The sequence below is a fragment of the Piliocolobus tephrosceles genome, chromosome 15 (genome assembly GCF_002776525.5).
Source record: "Piliocolobus tephrosceles isolate RC106 chromosome 15, ASM277652v3, whole genome shotgun sequence".
NCBI lineage: Eukaryota > Metazoa > Chordata > Mammalia > Primates > Cercopithecidae > Piliocolobus > Piliocolobus tephrosceles.
Window position 1 is genome coordinate 39,020,437 of NC_045448.1, and position 25,385 is coordinate 39,045,821.

At 40.1% G+C, this 25,385-nt stretch overlaps 2 protein-coding genes across 4 annotated transcripts in view; one reads left to right on the forward strand and one right to left on the reverse strand.

The window, feature by feature from the left end:
- The window catches only part of ARHGEF33 (Rho guanine nucleotide exchange factor 33), an 85,887-nt gene extending 72,034 nt beyond the window's left edge, over positions 1-13,853 (forward strand). Inside the window, exons 17-19 of one of the 2 annotated variants that reach the window (XM_031934167.1) lie at positions 4,410-4,549; positions 10,260-10,334; positions 11,401-13,853. In XM_031934167.1, coding sequence (XP_031790027.1) covers positions 4,410-4,549; positions 10,260-10,311 — 192 coding nt within the window. In that variant the 3' untranslated portion in view covers positions 10,312-10,334; positions 11,401-13,853. The remainder of the gene's footprint in view (positions 1-4,409; positions 4,550-10,259; positions 10,335-11,400) is intronic. The other variant, XM_023216294.2, reaches the window with a different exon arrangement.
- Positions 13,854-19,887: 6,034 nt separating this feature from the next.
- SOS1 (SOS Ras/Rac guanine nucleotide exchange factor 1) overlaps positions 19,888-25,385 on the reverse strand; it is a 149,324-nt gene continuing 143,826 nt past the window's right edge. The window contains exon 23 of one of the 2 annotated variants that reach the window (XM_023216292.1): positions 19,888-24,651. In XM_023216292.1, the coding sequence (XP_023072060.1) occupies positions 24,160-24,651 (492 nt within the window). In that variant the 3' untranslated portion in view covers positions 19,888-24,159. The remainder of the gene's footprint in view (positions 24,652-25,385) is intronic. The other variant, XM_023216293.1, reaches the window with a different exon arrangement.

Below are 25,385 nucleotides of genomic sequence, written 5' to 3' on the forward strand. Positions count from 1 at the left end.
GACTGGAAAAAAGTGTCCTATTAATTTGCAAACTTCTTTGGGACAGGGACATCCCAAAATAGAAACACCTTCTTTGACCTCAGTGAATGTTGAGGTATTTTGATGGCCAACCTCTGTGTCTGCAGGTCTACCGGTGTTTGATATTTTGATGTCTAATTGTGGTGTCTGCAAGCCTGGAGGGCATTTAAAGAGGTCTTTAAATACTTATCCAGGAAGTGCTAATAGTTTCTGAGCAAATAATTGCTCTGATCTGATTAAGCAGAGCATAAGTAACATGATAGCTCTGACCTGTGCGACCACCCTTCCGGTCCAACTACTCTCATTTTCGAATGGAAACAGTGATGATCACTGACTTTTTGCCTTCATTCATTTTTCAGCAAACACTGAGTGCTTGTCTTGTACCAGGCTCTGTGCTAATTGCTGAAAATTCAGAAAGAAACCAGTCTCTATCCTCCGGAACCCCTGGCTTAGTACAGGAAGGAGACACAGGAACACAGAATTATGTAATAAACTGTGGGAGCACATGGGAGGGATATTTTAAAACCTTTGGGGTCATGGTGGTCAGAGAAGGCCTCCTAGAGAAGTTGAATGTCTGAATTAGATTGTAAAAGCTGCCTAGAAGTTGGCTAGGGGAAGAGTGAGGTAGGGAAGCGTGAGAAAAACTGGGTGATGCCTTTTCTCTGGCGTACTGTGCCAGGTCAGAGTGGTGGAAATTAGGCCAGAGGAACAGGAAGGGGCGGGATCATGAAGAGCCTTGGAGCTTGCTGCCCACCTGCACTCCGGCAAAGTCTGTGTCTGGTCCCTGCAGAGGACAAAAAGGTGATAGATAGTGTGCTCAGCCAAAGCTGCTGAGGTTCCCTGGGGTTCTCAGATTTTCCTGTAGCTCTGATTTTCAACTCCAAGCTTCGTAAAATTTGATTAGGCGGAATTTTTTGGAAAAATCAATCTTAGGCATGTGTCAGAGTTTAGAAGTTTATTGAAAGGGGAAGTAAATGGAAATTATAGTGCCAATTCAGTGTGATTTAGGATGAGCAGAGGTTTACATACAAAACCTTCTAACTAGTATAGTCTGTACTGTAAAGAACTTTTATTTCATATGTAATAACAATGTCCTTTTGTAGTTGATTTGTGAAAAATTTGGGGTTCAACAATTGCAAGGCAAAAACCATTAATCAGAAATAACAATATATTTGAGAAGCAAACAATGAGTAATATATTTGTGGCTGTTTACCAGACATACCAAATAACAAGAAGCAGTGTATCAGAAACTGTTAATTGCACATACTGGACAGCAAGTTTCATCTCCTAACAGTGTCAGACATGTGTCAAGTCAGTTCAAAATGAGATACCAAGGAAATGTCAAATGGAAGTCAGTTAAAAGAGGCATTTTCTCTAGCAATATCATTAAAATTTTCAAGCATGCAAAGTTCCCATTACTAATTGCTGTTTCTGGACACGATTTTTCTATCTTAAAAACTTAAAATGGCCTGGTTGTTAGGAGTCCTAGAGAGAGGTTGCATGCAGAGTGCAGGTGGGCAGAGACCATGTGGGCATACATATGTGCATGGGCATGTATGTGCATGTCTGCATGTCTAAGTATATATGTGCATGTTTGTGTTGGAGGTGGTGGTGGGATGGGGTTTTAGTTGCAAAAGATAAATCCCTCAAAAACTCTATCCTTAAAGGTATCAACTCTTTGCTTTTGAGATGTGCAAAACTCCTAGTGTTTCGTCCCTTTGTATATCTTTCACCCAGCCCAGCAGAGCCAGCTGAGTCCTAGTCTTTAGTGTTCTGTCTCTTTTAGAGTCAAGAAAGAAGATGGTATGCTCTAGTGAGAACACATGATTGTCAGGGGATCTAGGTTCTAGTCCTGACTCTGCTGCCCGGTAGCTGTGTGCTTTTGGACAAGTCACTTGACTTCTCTGTGCCTCCAGTTATCTCAAAATAAGACAACCTATCTCACAGGGTTGTTGGGAGGATCGGGCCAAAGAAGATACAATTTTTGAGTAGGCTTTATAAAGTATGAAATGCTATGGAGATCATGGTTCCATAGAGAGATTTTCCTTAAACCATTACTAGATTTAGTCACTAAATAGTCTCTAAAAGCGCATTTCTCAAAATATGGTCCTTGGGGGCAGTAGCAAATGCATTGCCTGGGAACTTGTTATAAATGCAGAACTTGCACCCCAGACCTACTGAATCACAATTTAGGATAATTCCCAGGTGATTGATAGAAACATTAAGTGTAGGTGGGCAGAAGCATGCCTTAAGTCAGTGGTCCCCGACCTTTTTGGTACCAGGGACCAGTTTTGGGAAAGGCAACTTTTCCACAGACTGCGGAGGGGGAGGTGGTTTTGGGATGATTCAAGTGCGTTACATTTATTGGGTTCTTTATTTCTATTATTATTACATTGTAATATATAATGAAATAATTATACAACTCACCATAATCTAGGATCAGTGGGAGCCCTGAGCTTGTTTTCCGGCAACTAGACGGTCCTATCTGGGGGTGATGGGTGAGAGTGACACCCAAAGTGTGTCACGTCCAGTCTACTCTGTAATCTCATTCTGGTTGCCGTCACTGCAGAAAACCCCACTTCACAAAGATCGGGTGCTGAAAATGGAAGCAGGCTTTTCAGTGCTTTGTGGCAATCTCATGATACTCTGCCTTGACTTTAAGCCAGAACGTATGGAGATTTGAAATGGTCTCAAACCTACTTTTAAGGCCACCAGATGCAGCTGTACCATTGCAGTTCATCAACTCACTTGCCACCATAAAGCCTGCCACCAGATGCAGCTTAATTGTCACTTGCCACTTACTGATAGGGTTTTGATATGAGTCTGCAAGCAATTGATTAATGATGGTCTCTGTGCAGTCAAACCTCTCTGCTAATGTTAATCTGTATTTTCAGCCACTCCCCAGCATTAGCATCACTGTCTCAGCTCCACCTCAGATCATCAGGCATTAGATTCCCACAAGGAGTGGGCAACCTAGATCCCTTTTATGTGCATTTCACAATAGGGTTTGTGCACCTGTGAAAATCTAATGCCACTGCCGATCTGACAGAAGGTGGAGCTCATGCAGTAATGCAGGCAATGGGGAACGGCTGTAAATACAGATGAAGCTTCGCTGGCTCACCCACCCCACTGCTCACCTTCTGCTCTGCGGCCCAGTTCCTCACAGGTCACAGACCAGTACTGGGAGTTGGGGACCCCTCCCTTAAATCATTCGTTTTCAAATCTAAGTGTGCGTAAGGATTACCTAGGCCTCACTGCAAAGATTCTGATTCAGAAAGTCTGGGATGGGCCTCAAGAAGCTACCTTTTAAAGAAAGGCCCAACCTGATCCTGTAGTGGCGGGACCACACTTTAAGAAACACTGCATGTCTATCTCCATGGTCTAGTTATGAATCTTAGTAGAATCTCAGAGAATTTCTGTATCTGCAACCCCCAGTTCTCAAAGTCAGGCTCATATGTTTCCTGGGAAAAAAAAAAAAATCCATCCTCACACTTTGCTTCTCTGTCAGCAAGCAGTCACCCGTCTAATTCCTGAGACTGCTAGGGCATCATGGGTGTGGTTTTTGCTTTGACTACTTGGGGTTTTCTAAAGGTTATTCAAAATTCAGCAGCTGTTTTTAAAGTTGCTTTTAAATTATAGTCACCTCAAGGTGAATACTTTGTTCATATGGACTATAAACATATATAAGTGCATATCTGGCTTGTATGCGTATAAATATACATGCACTTCTATTTAGCACATCTCACACTTAAAAAACTAGAGAGGTCACAGAAGATGCAGCCTTATTTTTAACTTATTTTACTTTATACTCCAAATAGCATAGGTTAAGAATTGTAAAAACTGTATTACAGGCATATTTTCAGGTTGAAAGTATTAGTTGACATTTTCTTCTAAACAGGTCTGACTTCTCAAAAATGCCTTCCCTCGTTTATGCTTAAAATGGAGAGTTAGGAATATGAGTTTAAAACTAGCATTACAAGTAAGGAACATCCTTATTTTGTAGAAAGAGAAACACCTGGAGATATGAGGGTTTTCTAGCACAACAGGGTTGGTGTCAAAATAAGAATTTATTCACTCGTAGAGGATGTTCTTGCAGTCCTCTTTTAAAACATTAGCTAATTTTATTTCCTTATCTTTAATTATTGTTATATATTACACTAGACTATTTGCCTTGATACATAGAAAATACTACACTCAGCAGGAAATTATCCTCTTTTCACCTACTGGTTTCTTCATTAGCCTAGGTTTGCTTTAGTGGGGATTGGGTGCCCACTGGTAATCTTTTGGCATGGGAGAGGAAAGTCACAACACCACAAAATTGTCCCATAGTCAGGATCCATAATAACGTTGGAAAGGAGTAAAGAAAAAAAATCCCTCTTTTTTGTTTCCAGGAGATGCATTTAGAAGATACTACCAGATTCTGTCCCAAAGAAGAAAGAGAAAGTGAACAAACATCTTTCAGCGATCAAAATCCCAGGCAAGACCAGAAGGGGGGCTTTCGCAGCTCCTTCCGCAAGCTCTTTAAAAAGAAGTGAGTAGCCCTTAGACAAGACAGCATTGTAACTCATTTCCCTTTGGGCTAAATCCTGAGGTTTTAACAATAATAAGTATCAAGTACCCTGGTCTCACACAACTGCTTCAAGTACAGTGCTTGCACCCAGTAGCCACAATTCTGGCGGGGTGAAGATGTTTCTCATTGTAATCTCCCAGAGTAGAAGCAAACTCAGCTGTCTGCCCTGCCTCTTCTGTCTTTTATCCCTTCTTCCTTGTTCCCAAAGTCATGTGTCCCGAGAGGAGTGGGCAGAGGTGGTTTCCTTGAGAAATGAGCTGGTGACAATCAAAGCCCCTTTAGACTGGGAGGAGTGGCATCCGCTATTGGGGTTGGGTGTCCTGGGTGCTCCATCACATCTCCCCATCTGTGGAAAGTTGTCTAAGGGATCTCAGTACGTCTGCATTTGGGGGCCCGTTGTCATCCTGGGTGCTAATTCATGTTTTTTGGGACTTCTGTTAGTGCTTTCCCTGAATGAGTGGATTTGGCTTGGCCCTAGTTAGAAATCACTTTAATGGAGTTTCTGTATTCCATAGGAGGCAAAAACAAGGCATTTTCCTCCTGTGGTCCTTCTGAGATTCGAAGTCGTTGTTGTATAAAACATCACCCACCAGGCATTTTGGTCAGCACTGTCTTACAGTCTAGGAGGCAGTGGCCACACCCAGCATAAAATACAAGGAAGAGAGAAGTGAGCATTAGCATTTGACGGTAGAGGGATTTACCAGTCCAGCCACTGCCTGCCTGAGAGACTGCTGTTTCAATCTCCACTGGCTCAGCCTACCTCTCTCTCCCTTAGATTTTTCCTGCTGCTTAGTTACTCTTGGTGGAGGATGTTCTTGCAGTCAGTTTTAAATAACAAGTCTTCATATTTTAGTAGATGGAAAAGTTAAACAGAGGCATTATTGCTGCCTTTGGAGAGTTGCCGATAAGTGAGGAAGCACAGGGAAATCACCTTTTCCTTGAAGGTCGAGGTCACTGGCTGATTTAGATTATGGTCCTGATGGAGGAATTGGGGGCAGCCCTGGAGTGAGGACTTTGTTTTTGCTGGTTTGTCTCATGGTAATTATCCTCCTGTGGGGAGGGTGGTACTGAGATTAGTGGGCCTCTGACTGTTGGTCTCTGCCTGTTGTTACTGGAGAAGGGGGAATAGGAAGGAAGAGCAACAGCTCTGCACTTAGCCATAGCCCTGCATTCTCTCTCAGTTTTGCTAAGGAACCCAGTGTGTGCTTGCATGCTGTTGCAGGATCCTCAACCCACCTTATTCAGGGTTTGAAGAATTGCAAATTGTATTCCTCTTTCTAGGATCATAGACTTACATCTTTCTTGACCCAGTGCCAACATCTGTCAAATTGACAGGGGTGGGAGAACCTGGAAACAGACACCTCTCCATCCCACCCTTGGGATTTAGACTCCTGAATCTTTCTTGAGACGGAGTCTGGCTCTGCTGCCCAGGCTGGAGTGCAGTGTCGCAATCTCAGCTCACTGCAGCCTCCACCTCCCGGGTTCAGGCCATTCTCCTGCCCCTGCCTCCCGAGTAGCTGGGATTACAGGTGCCTGCCACCACCCCCTGGCTATTTTTTTTTTTTTTTTTGTAGAGATGGGGTTTCACCATGTTGGCCAGGATGGTCTTGAACTCCTGACCTCAAGTGATCCACCTGCCTTGGCCTCCCAAAGTGTTGGGATTATAGGCGTGAGCCACCATGGCCGGCCAGACTCCTGAATCTTTCTAAGGACTGCACAATCCTAAGGGCACAGCTTGAGCCTAGCTTTTTTTTTTTTTTAATCACAGTATTCCCAAAACAGCCATTTTTTGCCCACTGTCATTTATAATGACTGGGTGCTATCCGTTGGAAAGCAATGAGCAATAGATTCACCAATGGTCCCTTTACAAATTCCTATTTATCAGAGAGATGTAAGAAAATGTTTTACCAGTGACATGAGGCAGAGGGAGTGGATTTGTCCTCTCTGGATTCAGAGGGCAGAACTGGGAGCAGTGGCTAAGGGGAAGAATTTCCTAAAAATGCAGCTGCATGGAACTGGAGCTGGCTACGGCCTGAGGGAATGGATTCATGAGATGCTTCTGGTCAGGGATGCTATGAAAGTGGTCCCTGCATCGAGTGGGAGATTGTTGAAGAAATCACCAGAGTCCTTTCTAGTGTGGATACTTGCTTTATCTGTAGTTTGACTTTGTTGTAGCTTGATCTGAGTAATCACATCTTTTTATCACCTGAAACAAGAAATTAATGAAGCCTTCGGACCTATACTTTTAAAGTCCTAGCATGTAGAAGACCAGGTTTTATCTTTCTGTAGCTCCCTACCGACCTTGGTATAATGTAGAGGACTTGCTATGGGCTCTCCAAGTTCATGTTGGTTAATTGCTGTCAGTCTTCTTGTGGCTGTTCGGGATTCTCCTTAGATAAAGAGCCAGTGGATTCCCTTAGTCCTCTTGTCCTTTCTCACAGATCAGTCCCTCCTGCATCAATCATGTTGCCACCACCAATACTGGTGCTGTCTTTGTATTTAAAATCCGAAGTGTTGTCTGAGTGGAAGTAAAGGTGGAGCCACACAGATGACTGTCAGTCTGGCAGGCTTTCCTGGCTTTTTAGATCTGGCCTAGGGCAGTCAGTACCATCAGGCGCTTAGGGTGCTGCAGTGGGCACTTTGGAGACTTTGCATGGGTTGAAGAGGCAGCTTAAGTAGCGTTTTCTGAGTGTTTTCATATGAGGACCATGGAAAATTTGCTCCATTATAAGGTAGAGAGGAAGGTCAGGGAGGCCCCAGTGTAGCACAGGAAGGGCAGTGGCTTTTAACTCAGATGAGAACACACCATTCTTCTCATCAATTAAGCATTCAATCTTATGTGCATGCACTATGCAAGACACTTGTATAGGAATCATGAGCGACATAGTCCCAGCCATTACACAGGAACTTGCACTCTGAAGTCAGGCCTGTGGACAGTTATAGGAAGGAACCAGAAGAGACATTCAGCCCATTTTCCTCCTGCCTGTCAGGAGGTCAGGCTGGCAGCAAGCCCTGGAACTTTAAGAAGTGGCCAGTCCTGAGTACTGGAACCATTGTAGAGCCTGGTCTCACAGGTCCAAATGGGCCAGTGCCAGCAAAGCCACTTGTGTCATGTCTGGGGCTCGCTGCCTTCCTCCCCCACAGCCCTCTGGAGGCTCATTCCTGTCTACACTGACACACTTTTTGTTCCATAGGGGCTTGTTTGGCTGGTGGCCCCACACACCCAGAATGCTGCTTCGGGATGAAGCTAGGCATGGAGCCAGATGCAACAGAAAACCTGAGAAAGGGTTCTCTTCCCTCTGAGGCTGGGAGGGCCGAAGGCTCATACCCACAAGGATTCAAAAGGGAGAGTCAAGTTGACATCATTTAAAAAATCCTGAAAAATACCCACAATATTTGGGGAAAAGAATGACCTTCTGATTGTTTCCATCTCAGGCACATTTGTCCTGGGCAGATACAAGGTCACATATCCCTGAAAGGTACCCAGAATTGATCAGAATAAAGGCTACATATCTTAAAGTTTGGATATGTTAAGTGATTTTAAACATTTTAAATGAGGATTCTTAGAGGGAACAGACTTTACTGTGGTAGGCTGATGTTAGCTAGACTGATACTTATTCCCCTGCCTTTGAACAGGATGGAAGGCAAACTGTCCCATTCTAGAAGGATCTATACAGAGGCTGTCAAAGACTTAAGCCTAGATTATTGTGAAGTCTGAGGCAAATGATACTTCATCTCAATATATACATCTTGCAACACTTACGTTAACGTGTATTCTTGATGGCAGATGTGACAGTGGGGAAGAGGATCACGTGAGATAGCTTAGGAGTAGGGAATGTAGGTGGTACTCTCTCTCTTTTTAGCCTCAAATTTCGGGATAGTAGAAGATAAGGAATATGGCTTCCAAATGATTAATTCTACTTCCTCGCTCATTCTCTTCCTCTTTAGCACTTTAAAATTTACATGCGTCAGAGTGTCTCCCTTCTTGTCATCACGCTCCATCAATCCCATCACTGTCTATTTTCTCAATCACACACAGAGAGAGTACTTCTACAGGGCCCCGTATGTAATCATTTTATCTCAGTGAATCCTCTTCTTTTGGTGTCTTCCCAGCCGTTTTTGTATATGCCCAGCCTCAGCTGTTGAACAGACCATGTAATAGAAAGCAGGGCTGCTAAAGAATCCATTGATAACTTTATTCACCTATTCTCTGTCTCCTTAAAGCTCATTTCAAGTCCCTCTCCCACTCTTACCCACTTTGGAGTTCTCTCTCCTTCTCCATTTCATTTCCTATATAACTTTAACATTAAAGGGGATAGTTGAAGAGGTAAACATTTTAGATTACTTAACCTAAATTACAAATGTTTCTCAATAAGCCATTTGAAATCAACCATTCAGTTAAGGGTCTTCAATGTACTAGGTTCTGTCCAGCACAAAAGATGTAAGAGAAATAGTTCCTGCCCATTAGGAGCTTACAGATCAATTTAAGGGTAATCTAACTATTAATACAAGGTATAGTATGTAGCACATAGTAGGCACTCAACAAATATTTATTAAATGAATGCTCATTTGCTTTGGGCTCTCCAAACTCGTGTTGGTTAATTGCTGTCAGTCCTCTTGCAGCTGTTTGGGATTCTCCTTAGGTAAAGGGCCAGTGGATTCCTTTAGTCCTCTTGTCCTTTCTCATATATCAGTCCCTCCTCCGTCAATCAGATTGCCTCCACGATACCGATACCGATACCGGTGCTGTCCTTTGTATTTAAAATCTGAAGTGTTGTCTGAGTGGAAGTAAAGGTGGAGTCACACGGGGCTGTTGCTTTGATTACCAGGGCTGACTGCCCGGCCGACAGCATGGGTGTTTCCTTGCCCCTTTATTTCTTGAGACAGATGCATGTCTCCTAAAGCTTTCAAGGAGGAGAGTTTTTCCAATGAGAGAACCAAGCCTTCTTAAGTCAGAGGTTTTTGCAGCACTGGATTCAACTACCCCCATCCCCAGCTCCAAACAAGCTTTCAAGGTTTATTTATAGCAAATCTAGACTTGGTATGACCTACTCAATGTGCTATTTTCTTTGTCACTTGAATGAAAGGAAAAGTTAGAAACAGGTCTGTTGTCTTTTCCTCTTTCCATCAAATACTTGGATGGTTATGTGTCAGTATGTCCTGGCAGCCATTGTACCCTTCCCCAGCGAGTGTTTGCCTGTCCCTGTAACGTCTGCTCAGATATGCCCTGCAATCAGCCACAGTGGCTCCAGGAGCTCAAAAGCCATTTCTGTTTTAGAGAGAAAGGGAATAAAAGCAAATCTGCTGGCCTTTTCTCCTTGATCCTGCAGGTTATTTCCTAGTAATTTAGGTATGCACTACTTAAGAGCCTAACGGCCACACCTTTGGAAGAGTTCAGGTGGCCATATACATGTAAGCATTATAAAGAGGTCAGTTAAAATGATTTTTACAAGGATGAAAATGAGCTTTTAGTCATGGCTATAGTAGAATGCTGGATTTCGAAAAGGATGAGCAATTTAGCTGTTAGTTTAATTAATATCAAGAAATGCAGAGAAATTCAGACACTGGAGACATAGGGAAGGTACAATTTGTGAGAAGAGCAGTTAAAAAAATTTAAGCTGAGTTTGTGGACTTTGAAAACTAGACAGGGCGATTTTGGCATTTGTTTCAGAAATGGGAACGCAACTGGTGAAGATTTCTGTGGTCCTTGGGGCTGGTGGTGACATCAAAGCTTTCCTATTTTCAGGTAAACACTAAACAGTTGCATGTTGGAACCATCAAAGTGTGACATGTTGGGTTTTGGATAGACCAGATGTAGCTAAGAGGGGAAATACGAGGCAAAGATTTCAAGTTTTGACTAATGACTTTCTGATGAGTAACTGTCCTGTGGGGGAACAAGAAGAAATAGCAGCCCAATTCAAATCCTGCCCCCAACCTCCTGCCCCTGAAACATAGGCATTTCTAGCCTTCTGAATAGTGGAAGACATAGAGAAAGAATGAGATGGTAAAAAATATATCTTCCTAAATTTGGGGCACAACTGCACTAATCAGGGATGATTTGAATTGGAGGTAGGGGGGATCTGTGAAAGATGAGAGAAGGCCTGGAGTTTTAGGGTGGGCCATGTGGAGGCTCTTTCAAGGGAGAACTCAGGGGCATTCCTGAAAAGGAAGAGAACCTCATCCCACCCAGATATCTTGCTTGATGAGTACCCAGATGTCCTGGAGTTGAGAGACAGAATAGTTTTTCCTCTCTGCACTGGGAATATAGTGGAAAGGTGTTCCTTACCAACCAGAAGTAGAAAGCATGGTGGGCGGCTGTGGCTTCATCTGTGATATTGAGTATCAGGGGGCAAAGTGAAAATATCTAGTCAGTCATCAGGTTTTCAGATGTTAGGGTTTTTAGTCTTTGTGGATCCAACTTCTTTCCTTGAATAATGTAAAGAGATGTTTGAATTCTGCCCATTAATTCAGTAAATGATAGTTATGATTAACTTATCTAATAACAAGAGTGAGGACTCAACAGTAGCAAACCAATGATAGTGCAAGGACTCGCAGGCCATGGATCCTTCTTTGGTGGATAGTAGAAGCATACCTGACAGCCTCAGCATATGGAGAACTTGGTCAGTTGTATAGGAGCTTTGGACAAGCAACTTCATGTCTAACATCACTTTCATACACCCTGCATGAGGTTTTTTGATATTGGTTCTTAGTGTCTGGACTAGTTTTACCCATTCTAGGTCAGAGTTTAAGCTAGGCAAAGGGCCCCAGTCTAGCTTCTCAGAGGTTATTTCCAGAAAGCCTCCTCCCTCCAGGGACTTCTGACATGAGAAAACTGGAGAAGGTGCAGAGCTGGAATGGATTACCCAAGTGGCTTAACCAAGATAAAGGAAGAATGCACCCTCGACTGGGGACTCAAATGGACTGATTTGAGTTGTTGACTATTGATTGGCTTTGGTCTCTTTTGTGGTGGTTGAGATTATAGTATCTCTGCAATCTGATTACTGTATGAATTTCTGCATTCTACCAAATGTAGCATATATGTGTGGTTGGCTTCAATAAATCTTTCATTTAAAAATGAAAACAAACAAAAGCAAGAGTTTGTAATGTAATGCCAAATTCAGTGAAGGTCCTTGATAACCTTGGTTGAGAACCATGATTTCCATCCATTTTAATTTAAGGTCCTTGGTAATTTGTGGAGTTGTTACTTCATTGAATCAAAAACAGGATTTCTTGAATTTCCTGAGCTTTTGTTCCCCTATTATGATGTAATTACATAATATCTTACACTGACATATACAGTTATCACAATTGTCCCCATAAAGCATTAGAAAGATACTCTCTTTATGTTCAATGCAAATCTTAGATACACATGTCCTAAGTCATGAAATTCAGGGGAGTAAAAAGTATTCCAGTTCTAGGAAGCAACTGTTTTACAAATGCAAAACAAATGGGATAGATAAAATATTTGAAAACAATTAAAACCAAATCAACCTGTACTTTATCTGTGTGCTGAGATTTTAGGTCCAGTGGATCAGAATACAGGGAAAAAACTAATGAGAATCCCTCAATGGATCCTTCACCCACCAAACAAGATTTCTTCAGAAACCGACTTGCTCTTGCAAATGACCTTGACCAAGGAACAGCTGTGTAAAACATACTTAAAGTTGTATTGTCAAGTGGTAAGATGAGGATAAAAAGCTTGTATATATCTGTGTAGGAATATATATATATATATATATATGTCTATATATATATATAGATGTATAAATCCCTGAGGAAAACTAATATAAATACTTACATATGAAACTAAATCAACATACAAGACATTGAAGAGATGAAGATTAGTTTCTGGTTAAGATCTGGCTTTTTGAACCTCAACACTGGGGAAAAGGGAAATGAAGACTTTTCACATCATTACAGAAAAACACAATAATTTGGAGGAAAATAAACGTTTATAAGAATGAAAACTTCCACCTTGAAGTCATTCCCCGAGTATAATATTGAGCATGTTCATATTTAACATGGATGTGAATTTTATGCTTCCTCGGCATTTAACTTAACTCATCCAGTGTTCTTAGACTAATATACACTGTTAGGGGCCAGTTCTGTCTTGCTTCGTGTCTTCCAAAAACCCCAAGGCAATATCTAACATCCCTTAAGTCAAAGGATTAATTAACAGAACTGTATTTTGTATGTTGCAAATCTGAGTTATGGAGAATTTGTGCCTAAACCATGATTCAGAAGGTTCAAAGCTTAAAAACACATTGATCTCCAAACTTGTTCTGTGGTTATGGAAATCAGTAAAGGGAACAAGGATTTCTGTAGAAACTGGGGAGACAGGAAGGCAAAGAAACATTTTCCAATTGTGTGGGTTGAGCCGAGGATGGAAACAGTCCAGTCTGTGTTTATTGAGTACTCGGTATTCAAGATCCACTAGTGATCTTGAGTGTCACACACACTCATGACCAGATGGACTAGGAAAAAAGCAGTGATTTAGCCACATCCTCTTAAAAAGACTTTCTGCAGCCTGAAAAGAAGGTGGCAACAGCACCAAAACTTCAATGGCTCACACACAGCAGTTGCTACAAACAGCAGGTCAAAGTGAAAATTCAGAATTGCATTACTTGACTGTTTTCCTATTTGGTAAAGAAACCAAGCTCTTAACAGCTCAGATAGAGGAATCAAATTGCAACGAGGCCTGCCTGGCTATGGGGTGATCAAATGTGCTGTGTTTCCACATGGATATGTCTAAGATGGTCAGCATCCTTGATATGCCCCAAACATCAGATTTATAATAGAAAAAGAATTGGGTTTAAACAATCTGTCTTTATTCTCAGGCAGTTCCCTATAGTAAATTAGGGGTATTTGGTTTCTGTTCATTCACAGTCTTGGTACTCAAACTGGTGTCTTCAGAAGCTGTTCCTCTATTGAAGCGTTTGTTGATAAAATAGGCAAAGGTTCACTTCTAAGTGTTGCAAGTTTTCTTCTCCTTGTCTGATGACAAATTAGGAACTCACCTATTGCATTTTGAACAGTAGTTGTCTGGAACACATAAAGGATCACTGCCAAGTTTTTTGAGTTGCCAGTATTTAAGTTTAAGCTAAGATTTTCATTTCCCTGAAGTTAATGAATGCATTTGAAATTAGATTTTTCTCTTATTATCAGGCTGGCAGTGCTTGAAAGCACAATGCCAAATCGACTGGACATGGAAAGTGAAATACTACAGAAGTCACAACCTATTAAATAAAATGTCAACACAATAAAATTCCTTTTATCAGTTTATCACTAAAATTGATCAGTTACTAGACAGGTTTAAAAACTATCACACACCTCACCAATTTTATTTTGGTAGCATCCTCTGAAAAATCTTGATGCTACATCTGTAGCATAACTCCAAAATAATAGAGTTATATTTTATGAAACTAGCTTATGAAACTAGTAATAATTAATGCTGCTACTTACTCTCCAGGTGAGTCCCCATCACTTGATACCTGGAGTTTTCCGGTAGCTTTCTAACTGCCTCCAAGTACTCTTTGCTCCCATCTATCCTGCATGTCTCTAACACAGTATTCCCAAATATTGCTTTATGTGAAACTCTTCTGTTTTAACTTGTCTACAGTGAAATTCCAAACTTCTTGATTTGACATCCAAGGCTTGCTCTCTTCAGTAAGGCTCTTTCTTTCTTTCTGGCTACCATCTCATATTTTTCAGAGTCCTAGGTGAACTGACTTATCTCAAGTAAACTGGGTTTTTATTGTTTCCCAGTCAGCCATGCACCTTGCCCAGGCTCACTCTTGCTTCATGCCCTTTCTGTAGTTCCTTCGTCTCTGCCAATCTTAAGACCCAGTTTAAGTCTCTTCATCTTTTTGTGACTTCTTGTGGTGTAACTTGTTTATCTTTTTATGTGTTTGTCATATATTCCCAGTAAGAATGCGAGTCCCCTCAAGGGCAGGAACTATGCCATATATTTTAAAATTCCTTTCCACCTCTAGAAGACTACATAGTAGGTGCTCAATAAGTAGCCAATGCCAACATTAATGGTGGTGCTTTAATAAGTAGAGAGCTACAGAAAATAATTTTTACTCTTAATTTGACAGAGAATTCAGTTAACACTCTACCTCCCTGCCTTTTTTTTTTAAGAAAAAATATCAGTCATGAAGGAAATATAGTTGCCTTCAGAAGCAGTTAAAGGCACCACTGCCACTTTCACAGCATCTAGCATTAGAAAACATCTCTCCAATTAAAAAAAGAAAGGTCATAGCTCACTGCAGCCTCAAACTCCTCAAGCAATCCTCCTGCCTCAGCCTCCTGAGTAGCTAGGACTATGGGTGTGCACCACCACACCTGGCTGATTTAAAAATTTTGTAGAGACAAGGTCTCACTATGTTGCCCAGGCTGGTCTCAAACTCCTGGGCTCCAGCCATCCTCCCTCTTCAGCCTCCCAAAGGGCTGGGGTTACGGGTGTGGGCCACCAGGCCTGTAATGTTATGTTGCATTACATTAAATAATGCATGGATGGAGCAGCGTGGAAAAGAACTTGACAATGACTACATCTGTGACCTCCAGCCCTCTGGAGAAGCGCACTTTACATAGGAGACCACAGATGTCTTTGAGAAGTATTTGGATTGATAATCAGAAAGAAACACTCTACCAAAAGATGAAGTAGATATTTTGTACAGGCTAGGAGTCGTAATAGGCCTTTTCTATAGCCTTGCGAGATCAGTATGTATAGGCCCAAGCAAGGACTGTCCTTCTCTGACTACAGAATTGGAGCCTTTGAGAACCAAGGATTTGTGGACCAATACTCTAGGGTTCTCCCCAGTGGGCTATTTCATCCCATAAGAAATAGTTTATCTGGGACCTGAAACTAGAACATCAGGGAAACCCTTGAGCAGTGTTTTCTATAGCACCTCATGTCTCATTTCCTCACTGCCTTTAAGTCTTAACTAATACATCACCTCTATGAGGGCACTTGTAGAAAATGCAGATTCCTGGGCACCACTGCAGTCCCACTGTATTAGAATATCTGGAGGTGGGGTCCCGGAATCTGCATTTTTAAACTTTTAGGTTCGGGGTACATGTGCAGGGTTGTTATATGGTAAATTGTATGTCATGGGGGTTTGGTTTACAGATTATTTTGTCACCTAGGTAATAAGCATAGGACCTGATAGGTAGTTTCCCAAAGGAATCTGCATTTTAATGCAGTCCTGCGAGTCATTTTCCCACTGAAATTTTAGAGATACCACCTATTAGACCAATAACGTAAGTTTCAGCACTCAGATTCTATTCATAGATTGGATTTTAAAACAGAATAAAGAACTGATTATCTTGAGATACAGAAAACAAATTGTTCGTTGAAACGCAGTATTTTGTATTCGTAATTATCTGTGACCTTTACTGTCACACACAGTAAGATTCTGATTTAAGAATATACATATGCACATGATCATCACTTTATAAATTGGTAAAATTGACTGTATATTCCAGATAACCAATTGCATGCACTTAGAAAAATGACAGATTTTTTCTGCATCAAGTTGTATCATAAAATTAGGTCTAGTTTTCAGATTAAACTTTTTCTTGAAACATCACCATTGATAACTTTCTGCCTGAGCCTAGAAAAATAATGCTTTTGGTAAGGCTGGGATTCTCTTATCCTGAAGGTTCATTTGGAGGTGTGAGAGCAGCATTCTCAGCATCTGAGCAGCCTGTTATTTATAGTCTATGGGCCAGTGAGTCTCAGCTGGTGGGGATGGGTTGGGAGGAAAGGAAGGGAGAGGTACAGTTTTTCAAATAGGGATATGGGTTAAAAAAAGGTTGAGAAAACTGATGGAGACCTATATATTTTAAGGGCAAAAAATAGAAATTGATGTGTAACACTACAGCTGAGTTTTAAATATAGAACATAAAGGGATGAATTTAGGCAATGCTAAAAGTATCTTCATGGGAGATTGTCAGATGTTCAAAATAATCAAAATTTTTATTCCCAAACCAAGTAACTTTAAAATCTGTTGTTTTCCAAGAGCTTAGTATATACATAATCTTTAATAAGTCATCTAAACTTGTTCCTTATCTACACAATAGAGATTTTTATTCCTTCTTGCCTCATTCCCTGAATTAGTAGCAGTAAATGCTCTTCTTATCAAGAAAACTGAATGTGTTGGATTTCCTCTCATGTATGTAAGCCTATCTGAAGATATTAATAGGATCTACTGTAAAGGACTGTTGGTAGATACCATCTGTGCTGCTTTCTCTTCTCATTATCACATTTTTCTTTTCAACTGGGACAAACCCTTCAGCATACAAACATGTTCTTATTTCTCTAAAGCAAAAGAAATCCTCTCTTGACGGTTCTAGCTATGCCCCAGTTTTCTGCTTCCCTTTCGTAAAACTTCAAAGAGGAAACTTCTCCAGTTCCTCTCTTGCCACTCTTTATCAAACTAGGACCCAGGCTTTTGCCCACACCACTGAACTGCTTGTGTCAAGATGACCAATGACTTCCACATTGTCAAACAAAAGGTCCCTTCTCAGTCATCTTACTCTATCAAGTAGCATTTGACAGGCTGAACACATCCTCCCATCTTAACTAGGCCTCCAAGACACAACATACTCCTGGTTTTCGTTTTTCTTCACTGGGAGCTTCTTCTTGGTCTCCTTGCTGATTCTCTATCTCCACTCCCCACCTTTTTTTCTTCTTTTTTCTTTTTGAAAATTTTTTTTTTATTTTGGAGATAGGATCTCTGTGTTGCTCAGGCTGGAGTGCAGTGGCTACTCACGGGCACGATCATAGCTCACTGTAACCTCAAACTCCTGGGCTCAAGTGATCCTTTCGCCTCAGCCTCCAGAGTAGCTGGTGCTACCAGGCCTGGCTTGTCCCCCCTCTTTTAACATTAGAATCCCCCAGGGCTCTCCTTTGCTTAGAGCTCTTCTTTTTCTAGTCTATACGCAGTTCCTTTGTGATTTTATCCAGTCTGCTAGCTTTAATATCTTTATGAAAGTGACTCCCAATTTACTATCTTTAGCCTATTCTCCCAAACTCCAAACTAACATCTTCAACTGCCTCCTTGACATCTCTTAAGATGTCTAATATATTTATTGAACTTAGTGTGTCCAAGCCTGCTTCAACCGTATGTTCCCCACCTCAGTTAATGGTAAATTTATCCTTCCAGTTGCTCTGGCAAAAACCTTGAAGTCATCTTTAACAATTCTGTTTTTCTTACACCTCACAGTCTATCAACATATTGGCTGTCTTTCAAACATAACTAGGCCCTGACCTCTTCTTAGCACCTCCACTGCTATCACCCTGGTCCAAGCCATTTTCTATTGGGTGAGCCTCCCTATTCCCACTATTTTATTCTCAACAGGGCAGCCAGAGTGCTCCTGTTAAAATGTAAGTCAGATCTTGTCACTGGTTACTCTGCCACTAAGAAGTCAAAGTCATTACAAGGGCTTTTGAAGCCTTAAGTGAGCTCTGTCAAACCTCTGATGGCATCTCCTTCTATTCTGCCCACATTTATTCTTCTCCAGATACAAGCAGCGTCACTCTTCCTCACATATACCAAGTACGCTCCTGCCTCTGGGCTTTTCACTGGCTGTTCCCTGTGACTTGACATAGTCTTCTCCCAGATTTATGCATGTCCTGTTCCCTCACCTCTTCCAAGTCTATTAATGTCATCTCTATGAGGCAGGCTTCTGACCATCCCATTTAAATTTCACCTCCCCTGGACTCCACATTCCCAGTCACCATATCCTTTTTTGTTCATAAGTGAAAACATTCGAATGTATAATATACTTATTTTATTATGCTTACTACTTTTTATTGTCTGCATCTCCTCACTAGATTATAAACCCCATGATGACATGTACTTTTGCCTGTTTTGTTTATTGCCATATTCCTAATATCAGAATTGTACTCGGAAGAATAAATATTTGTTGAATGCTGAATAGTCAGATGGGCCCTTATCAAATGCTTATAAACTACGGTCACTCAGAACTAATTTAAGTGATGATAAACAGCAAAGGAAGTCATATAGTAAAGAGTCAAATTATGAGGGCTTCAGGATAAGCAACCAACCTCTTAAAAGATACCTAAAAGCCAGTAAGCTTTGACGGTGCATCCCTCATAACTTTAGTTAGCATTTACTAAGCACCTACTCTGTGAAAGACATGTGCTTTACACTTATTACCTTTAAACCTCATAATAGACTCAAACAATAGATCTGTTAACCTCCTTGTGTTGATGAGAAACAGATTAAATAACTTCTGCAAATTCAGTCATGTAATAAGTAGTGGAACCAGAAGGTGAACACAGACATAATTCCAAAGCACCTGCTTGTTTCTATCACATTGATTCTTCCTTTTCTTGATGAGTTACTGAGGTAGAGAAATTAGCTTTTACATGGGCTATAGTTTTTCTTGCCTCCAGTAAGAATCAAGAGTCCCAAAATGTTAGAATGGCCATAAACTGCTTTTTTGGAATTGTGCTCTATATTGAAGCCGTCTGTCCCTCTGGACACCATGTGCAGCAAGAAGGCAGGCTTAACTATGGACTGTACCGGACAGACTGATCTGCGATGACCTAAGAGGAGTAAAATAAGTGAAAAAGCAAATCACCAGGTTATAGCTCAAAAGAAGTGACATTTCAAGAGAAAATTCAGAATCAAGTTTAATAAAAACATTATTTTCCTATAGCTATTAAATTGATTACCTAGAATATACTCGATAATTCATGCTTGGACTGCCACATGGCTAAGTCATCTCACTTCTCCAGGCCTCATCTACCTTAATTTTTACATCAGGGGATTGGCTCTCTAAGGATTCATCAATTTTTACATCCTATAGTTCACGGTGAATGACAGTACATTTGCATCATTCTTTAGTTACAACCTTAAACTCATATTTTCATGCAATGCCTAGAAAGAATTGCTAAAGGTGAGGCTACCTCATTCCAGCAGATCTCAGCAAAAGCTGCCTGTCAGGGCACGTGATATCTCAAAATTTCTTTTATGGAATACAAATGCCTTAGCACTCTGAAACTTCATCCAGGTGACACCCAAGGTCATTTTAAATTACTAATTTTCATCCCAAAGGCCTCCCACTCACTACAATCACCAGATTTGACACAGAGGGAAATATGGAACTTCTTTTAACCTTTTATAATTAGATACAGGAAAAAGTGCCTCCAAAGAAAGACCACAATAAAATGCAAAATATTTCTCTATGGCATATATGAGCTAAATGAGAATCACTAATGATTTCAAAAATACTGCCCTCTAAAATAAATACATGCAAAAATACACTTGTGGGCTATGTAAGGCATTTTTCTTTATTATTTTTCAGTTTATCTTAGTAATGCCAGAAAAATAACAGCCGTTATTTTCACTTTAAATGCAAACCAAATACTGCTGCACACAGAGTACAAAGATTACCTATGAACATGGTTAGGTACAAAGGCCATATTAGATGTATAGACCACACTTTGTTCTTACATCAAAGTAAGACCGACAGAGCAATTTTTTTGACAATTATTTTAGCAAATAACCGTGCTACTAAACAAAGGCAAATACACATATATACACAAACACGTCTCAACTAAAATTATACATGTCACTTTGACAACCAAATTCTCTGGTGGTTTCACCAGATATTTGCACCCCAAAGTTCCCTGCCCAAATCCCACCCCCAAATGCTGACTTGATCTGAAGAAAAAAATTAGAGATGTTCTTAATTAAAGGCACATTTGGCAGCTACTGAAAGTGGCATGCATCTGGCACAGGTGCGCTCTCCCTAAGCCACACCACATGTACCTTCCATCTGTTATGCATCTTGTTTCTTTGAGTGGTAGTCCAATGTGACCCACCGTTAGCTAACTTGCTTTATAATTCTGCAGCAATTGGCTACTTAATGCACTATTTTCATTAAAGGCAAAAGGGAAATTTGCTCACAGTCGACAGAAAATGCACTTTACGGTGTCAAAAATGGAAAATAAGGCATGGAATTTACTAAACAAGTTACAAGTGCTTTTGTTGTTTAGATTTATAATATAGACTTCATGCTTAAGTAGAACTCAGAATATTTCATTGGCTCATGTGTAAGGGATTATGAAATAATTTTAACAGTAATGAGATGTTTCAAAGAAGAAAAATATTGAATAAAGTCATCATGTTCCCTTATAAATAACTTTACTGCATAATTCTTTCAGCCAAACCAATATTAACCTTGTGATGTTTATTTACTGGTAAAGATTAATGTGCAATACAACAGGACCTATACTTGTGTAGTCACACAATATATGTTAAAAGAATAAGTAAACCTGTTCATAGCAGCAGAATACTAAGAAATAAATGGTTAAACTGTTTCTTTCTAAATCTGAAGGAACAAAAAGGTTTTCCTCAATATGTACAACATAATTGGGACACTCCTCCTATTTTGCTGAGCCACTTAAAAATCTGAATTTAAGCTGTCGTTAGAAGACAAACAATGAAATACAAGATTAAAGTAAGCTAAACTTGAGAATTAAGATCATGACCATAAATACCAACTAATTTTTGGTTTACATAAGGTAATTTTTGATTTATGGAGGGAAAAAAACCTTTAAGAATTTAGAATCATAATATAGCCTCCAGCTGACATAGTAATTGTTCTCTGGGCTGCTGTTGACTGTAGTGTTAGTGTGGCATGCTCTTTGTCAAATTCAGATCCATTAAAGCATCCTTGAGTTGTTAGAGAATAGTAACCTACTAAACATAATTTGATGCCCAACAACCTTTAATTAAGCAAACTCTCAATGTATGCTTCCTGATAATGTGTAGTCTTGAAACACATCAGCCTTGAAATATTTTCATTTCTAAGAGAAATGTTCCACATTTTGGAATGTGGTTAACAAAAAGTCATGCTGCATTTACCCCCTTGTAATGTCCGGGATTCAAAAGCAGAATTTTGTAATGCTGCATTTATCTCCTCTGCCATTTCTGGTCCCTGATTAAATATATTTTCATTACTACAAGGATAAATTTGTCAACTAATGTTTCATACTGAGAAGAAGGCAAGGATACCATTTTCTCACCTCCACCTAAGGGCATCCAATTGGAATTTTTCTAATCAGTTACCACTGCAGAAAATATTTTTACCCAAATGTCACGGTTCAGAATAAAATATCCTCCATCCACAATACATATAAAACTGTTGCACAGTGAAGTGGTCTCCTAGAACCATGGGGTAGAGGAATAGTTCCCTTTGGGAGAAATAAGATTAGAACTTCAAATTTGAATTTTTCCTCTTTATAGACTAGATAGGTTGAAAAGGGGTTATCACCTTATTGAAGGCTAACACATTAGCCGAAGACATACTGAATGGGATCCAATGTGACTTTTACCAGGTTCTCATTTGGAATGGGCCTGGGGCAATTAAAAAGAGAAGTAATCCATGAGACATAAAAAGAGAGATCCTAGGGACAATGAGGCTGGCCCAGTAAAAAGTCCTGGGAGATTCTGGACTGTGTATCATGATTAGTTGTAGTGGCACTAGTAAGTTGGCTTACATAAATACTGTTGAGTGGATGGTCTTAGGGACAGTTTGAATCCAAGAGGAGATTTGAAATTAAATTTTTAGGACACTTTTCAAAGAAGAAATATTTTATAAAGAGAAAAATGGCTACCATCATAGGAATGGTACAGATATTGAACAAAAAGAATTCAACTCTAACAAATAAATAAGAAAATAGGATAGACTGCTTAATGACGGTGCAGTTAACATACCTTCTGGTCTTAAAGGACTACATACTGTACTATCGTGATGTACATTTTACGCTCTAATAAATATCATAGGAAATTATTAAAGTACTAGGTTCCCACCATGTTGCAGCACTTCTACAAATGTCTCTTAATAGCGTGGTTAACAGAATTGCTGAAATGTTGCTTCATTATTCAGAGGATACATGCAGATGCTGATGAACCAGATAACTCTCTAAGGATGGAATACTGCACATTTCACAGACATTATAGTGGAGATTAATAAAATGTTTTTCTCTTCAACAAGGTGCATGCATTTCAGTCACAGTATTTGTTAGACTCAGAAGAACAGTACATACGCTTTATGAATAATCCATATTATGATAGTAATGATGCAGGTAGATGTTCTATTATGAATAGTTTTGATAAAGCAGAAAACCTCAAGCAAGGTAGAATGTTCAATATAAACCTTAACAAACTGTATACATGTTGCTTAGGAACTTAAAACTTACAAAGTTCTGCTTAAAAGATACCCATCCCATTCTAACCAAGTATCTTCCTATATGCCAAGCTGTGACTTTAGATCATTCTTTAAGATTAATACATATATCCAGAACTAGAAACCAAGGCGTACCACAAAACGTGCTTTTATGTTTAGTGTTTTTGTGTGTTTTTCAACTAAAAGAAATAAGAATCAACCATTTTCTTCATATAATAATTTAATATATGCCAGCCAAACAAAGTATTTGTATCTTTATTCAATTAAATTAAAACAGACCTGCCAGGTATATTATATAACATTCACTATATACATATGATTTAGGCAATGCAAGATAATTCTAGATATGCTGATTACTCAACTATGAGTAAAACATGAGCGGTGTCAGTGATGCCCAGCAAGTGCTCCTTTTCACATTGGGTGTCTGCATTTCCATGGTATGGTTAGAGGGATAGCTACGAGCCATGACATGGACTACCAGTAAACTTTTGTGGGAGAAGGAGGGAAAATGACAATCTAGCATAGATTAACAGTCTCCTAAATGCAAACAGAATACTTGACAGTTATGTTTTTTTAAAAAGTTCTTCTGTCATGTTAATGACACAAAACTTCTTTTTTGAAGGCAACACCACCACATTTTGTTTGGGTGTGTGGGGACAGGTGGGGAATGCTCTTAAAATTGGTATAATTATTCCTAAAAATACAACAACAACAAAAAAGTACCTCTTTGGTGAAGCCTCGGTACCCATTCAGTTCACCGTAATAATCTGTAAACAGGACTGTAGTACAGTGCCGGGCCTTGATTTCAACAAGGTCAGGTACCACAGCCTTTCCTCACAGTCCTTTGAGTGATTTTTAAGAAAATATTCTGAAGTAGAAGAGTAAAGCAAAGGAAAACAAAGGAAGATATTAAGATCCCTGTTTACATTTTTTTTTTTAAAAGTGCATAATTTGAATTACAAAAACTGTCATCATGTGGGCCTGCTGGACACTAGACTGTGTTTTCCATCCCTTTAATGATCACTTCACAAAAGATCACTTCACAAACACTTCCCAAAAAGAGGACTCCTGCCTATTGGCCAGAAAAAGTCCCTTTATGATTTTTCAGGTGCAATCAGTTGTCCAATTCCTCTAGGTCAGTCTTTCCATATTCTAAACTGGAATACCATTTCCATTTTATAATTACATCTAGGTTAAAATTCATTGTCTTATACTGCATCTTGAAGAAGAGTCGTTAGTGTTTGGAGTTCTCATTTTAACTCCTCAGTGCTGGCACGTTCAGTGCATCCATTGCCAGCAATGGATTTGGGGCCAGGAAAATATACATCCCGGTACAGAGGAACTCAAGAAGAATGGGCATTCTCCAACAGTGGTGGTCCATCTCTGTGCATGGATGGGTGTGTGTGCTCCCTTTTGTAAGTTTTTGGAGGGAGTTTAGGGATATGTTGAGAAGTGCTTTGTCGTGGAGGAACAGGCGGCCCAGCAATGGAATGAAGGTCCACTTCTTGTGTCAATGGTGGTGATGGCAGATGCCTTCTTGTGCCGTGAGGAGAAGGTGTTTGAGGAGGAGGTGGTGTAAAGGGGGATGGGCTGTTTGGGAAGAAGGCATTGCCATGGTCGCTTTTTTTGCCCAAAGGGGGAGGTTGGAGATGTAGTGGTGAGCTTGAGAAAACATCAGGTGTCCTCACAGGTTCTCGTGGTGGTAATAAGGGAGGGCTTTCAGGAGGGTCTGAGATAGAGGTCCGGTCTGATATTGAATATCGTGGTGAATAGGCTTTTGATGTGGGTTGCCTAGGAGGAATGGCTGGGGGGCTGTCCAAATGCTTAGACATAATCTAACAAATGAAAAGAAGAATAAAATACACATTTATTAATAAATTTATGAAGTATCATGACTATAAGAATTAAGTTGGGGTTTTCAAACATGCTATTGGCAGGATGCTAAGTGTGGAACAGGGAGTTTTGCCATATGTTTTCTTTGTAATTAAAAAAAATTTTTTTTTGAGACAAGGCCTTGCACTGTTGCCCAGACTGGAGTGCAGTGGTGCAATCATGGCTCACTGTAGCCTCAACTTCCTGGGCTCAAGTGATCCCCCAACCTCAGCATCCCAAGCAGCAAGGACCACTGGCATGTACCGCCATGGCTGGCTAATTTTTTCATTTTTTGTAGTCAAGGTCTTGTTCTGTTGCCAAGGCTGGCATGTGTTTTAAATGGGAGGTTCTGCCAATTCATAGAAAAAAAGTTTGCCAAAGTTTTTACTTAAATTTTTTTCCTCAAATTTTGTTGTTTGCTACTGCTTACTGACTTAGCTTATCAATCAATCAAAGATCATTTCTAATTTAGCATAAATTGCCTATTTTATAATTTTAAATTAACTATATTAACATTCATGAAGTTCTACAAAGAGTGTCTTGTCTTGACTTACCCTGGTGCTCTGCACTCTGGACAGCTTAAGAACTAATGAATTAAGTTAACAGCTGCCCCCCACCCCCCCAAAAAAAATTAAGTAGAAATAGCTATTTTGAGCCTTTAGGGTCTCTTCCAAACCCAGAATTTTCATGAAAACTC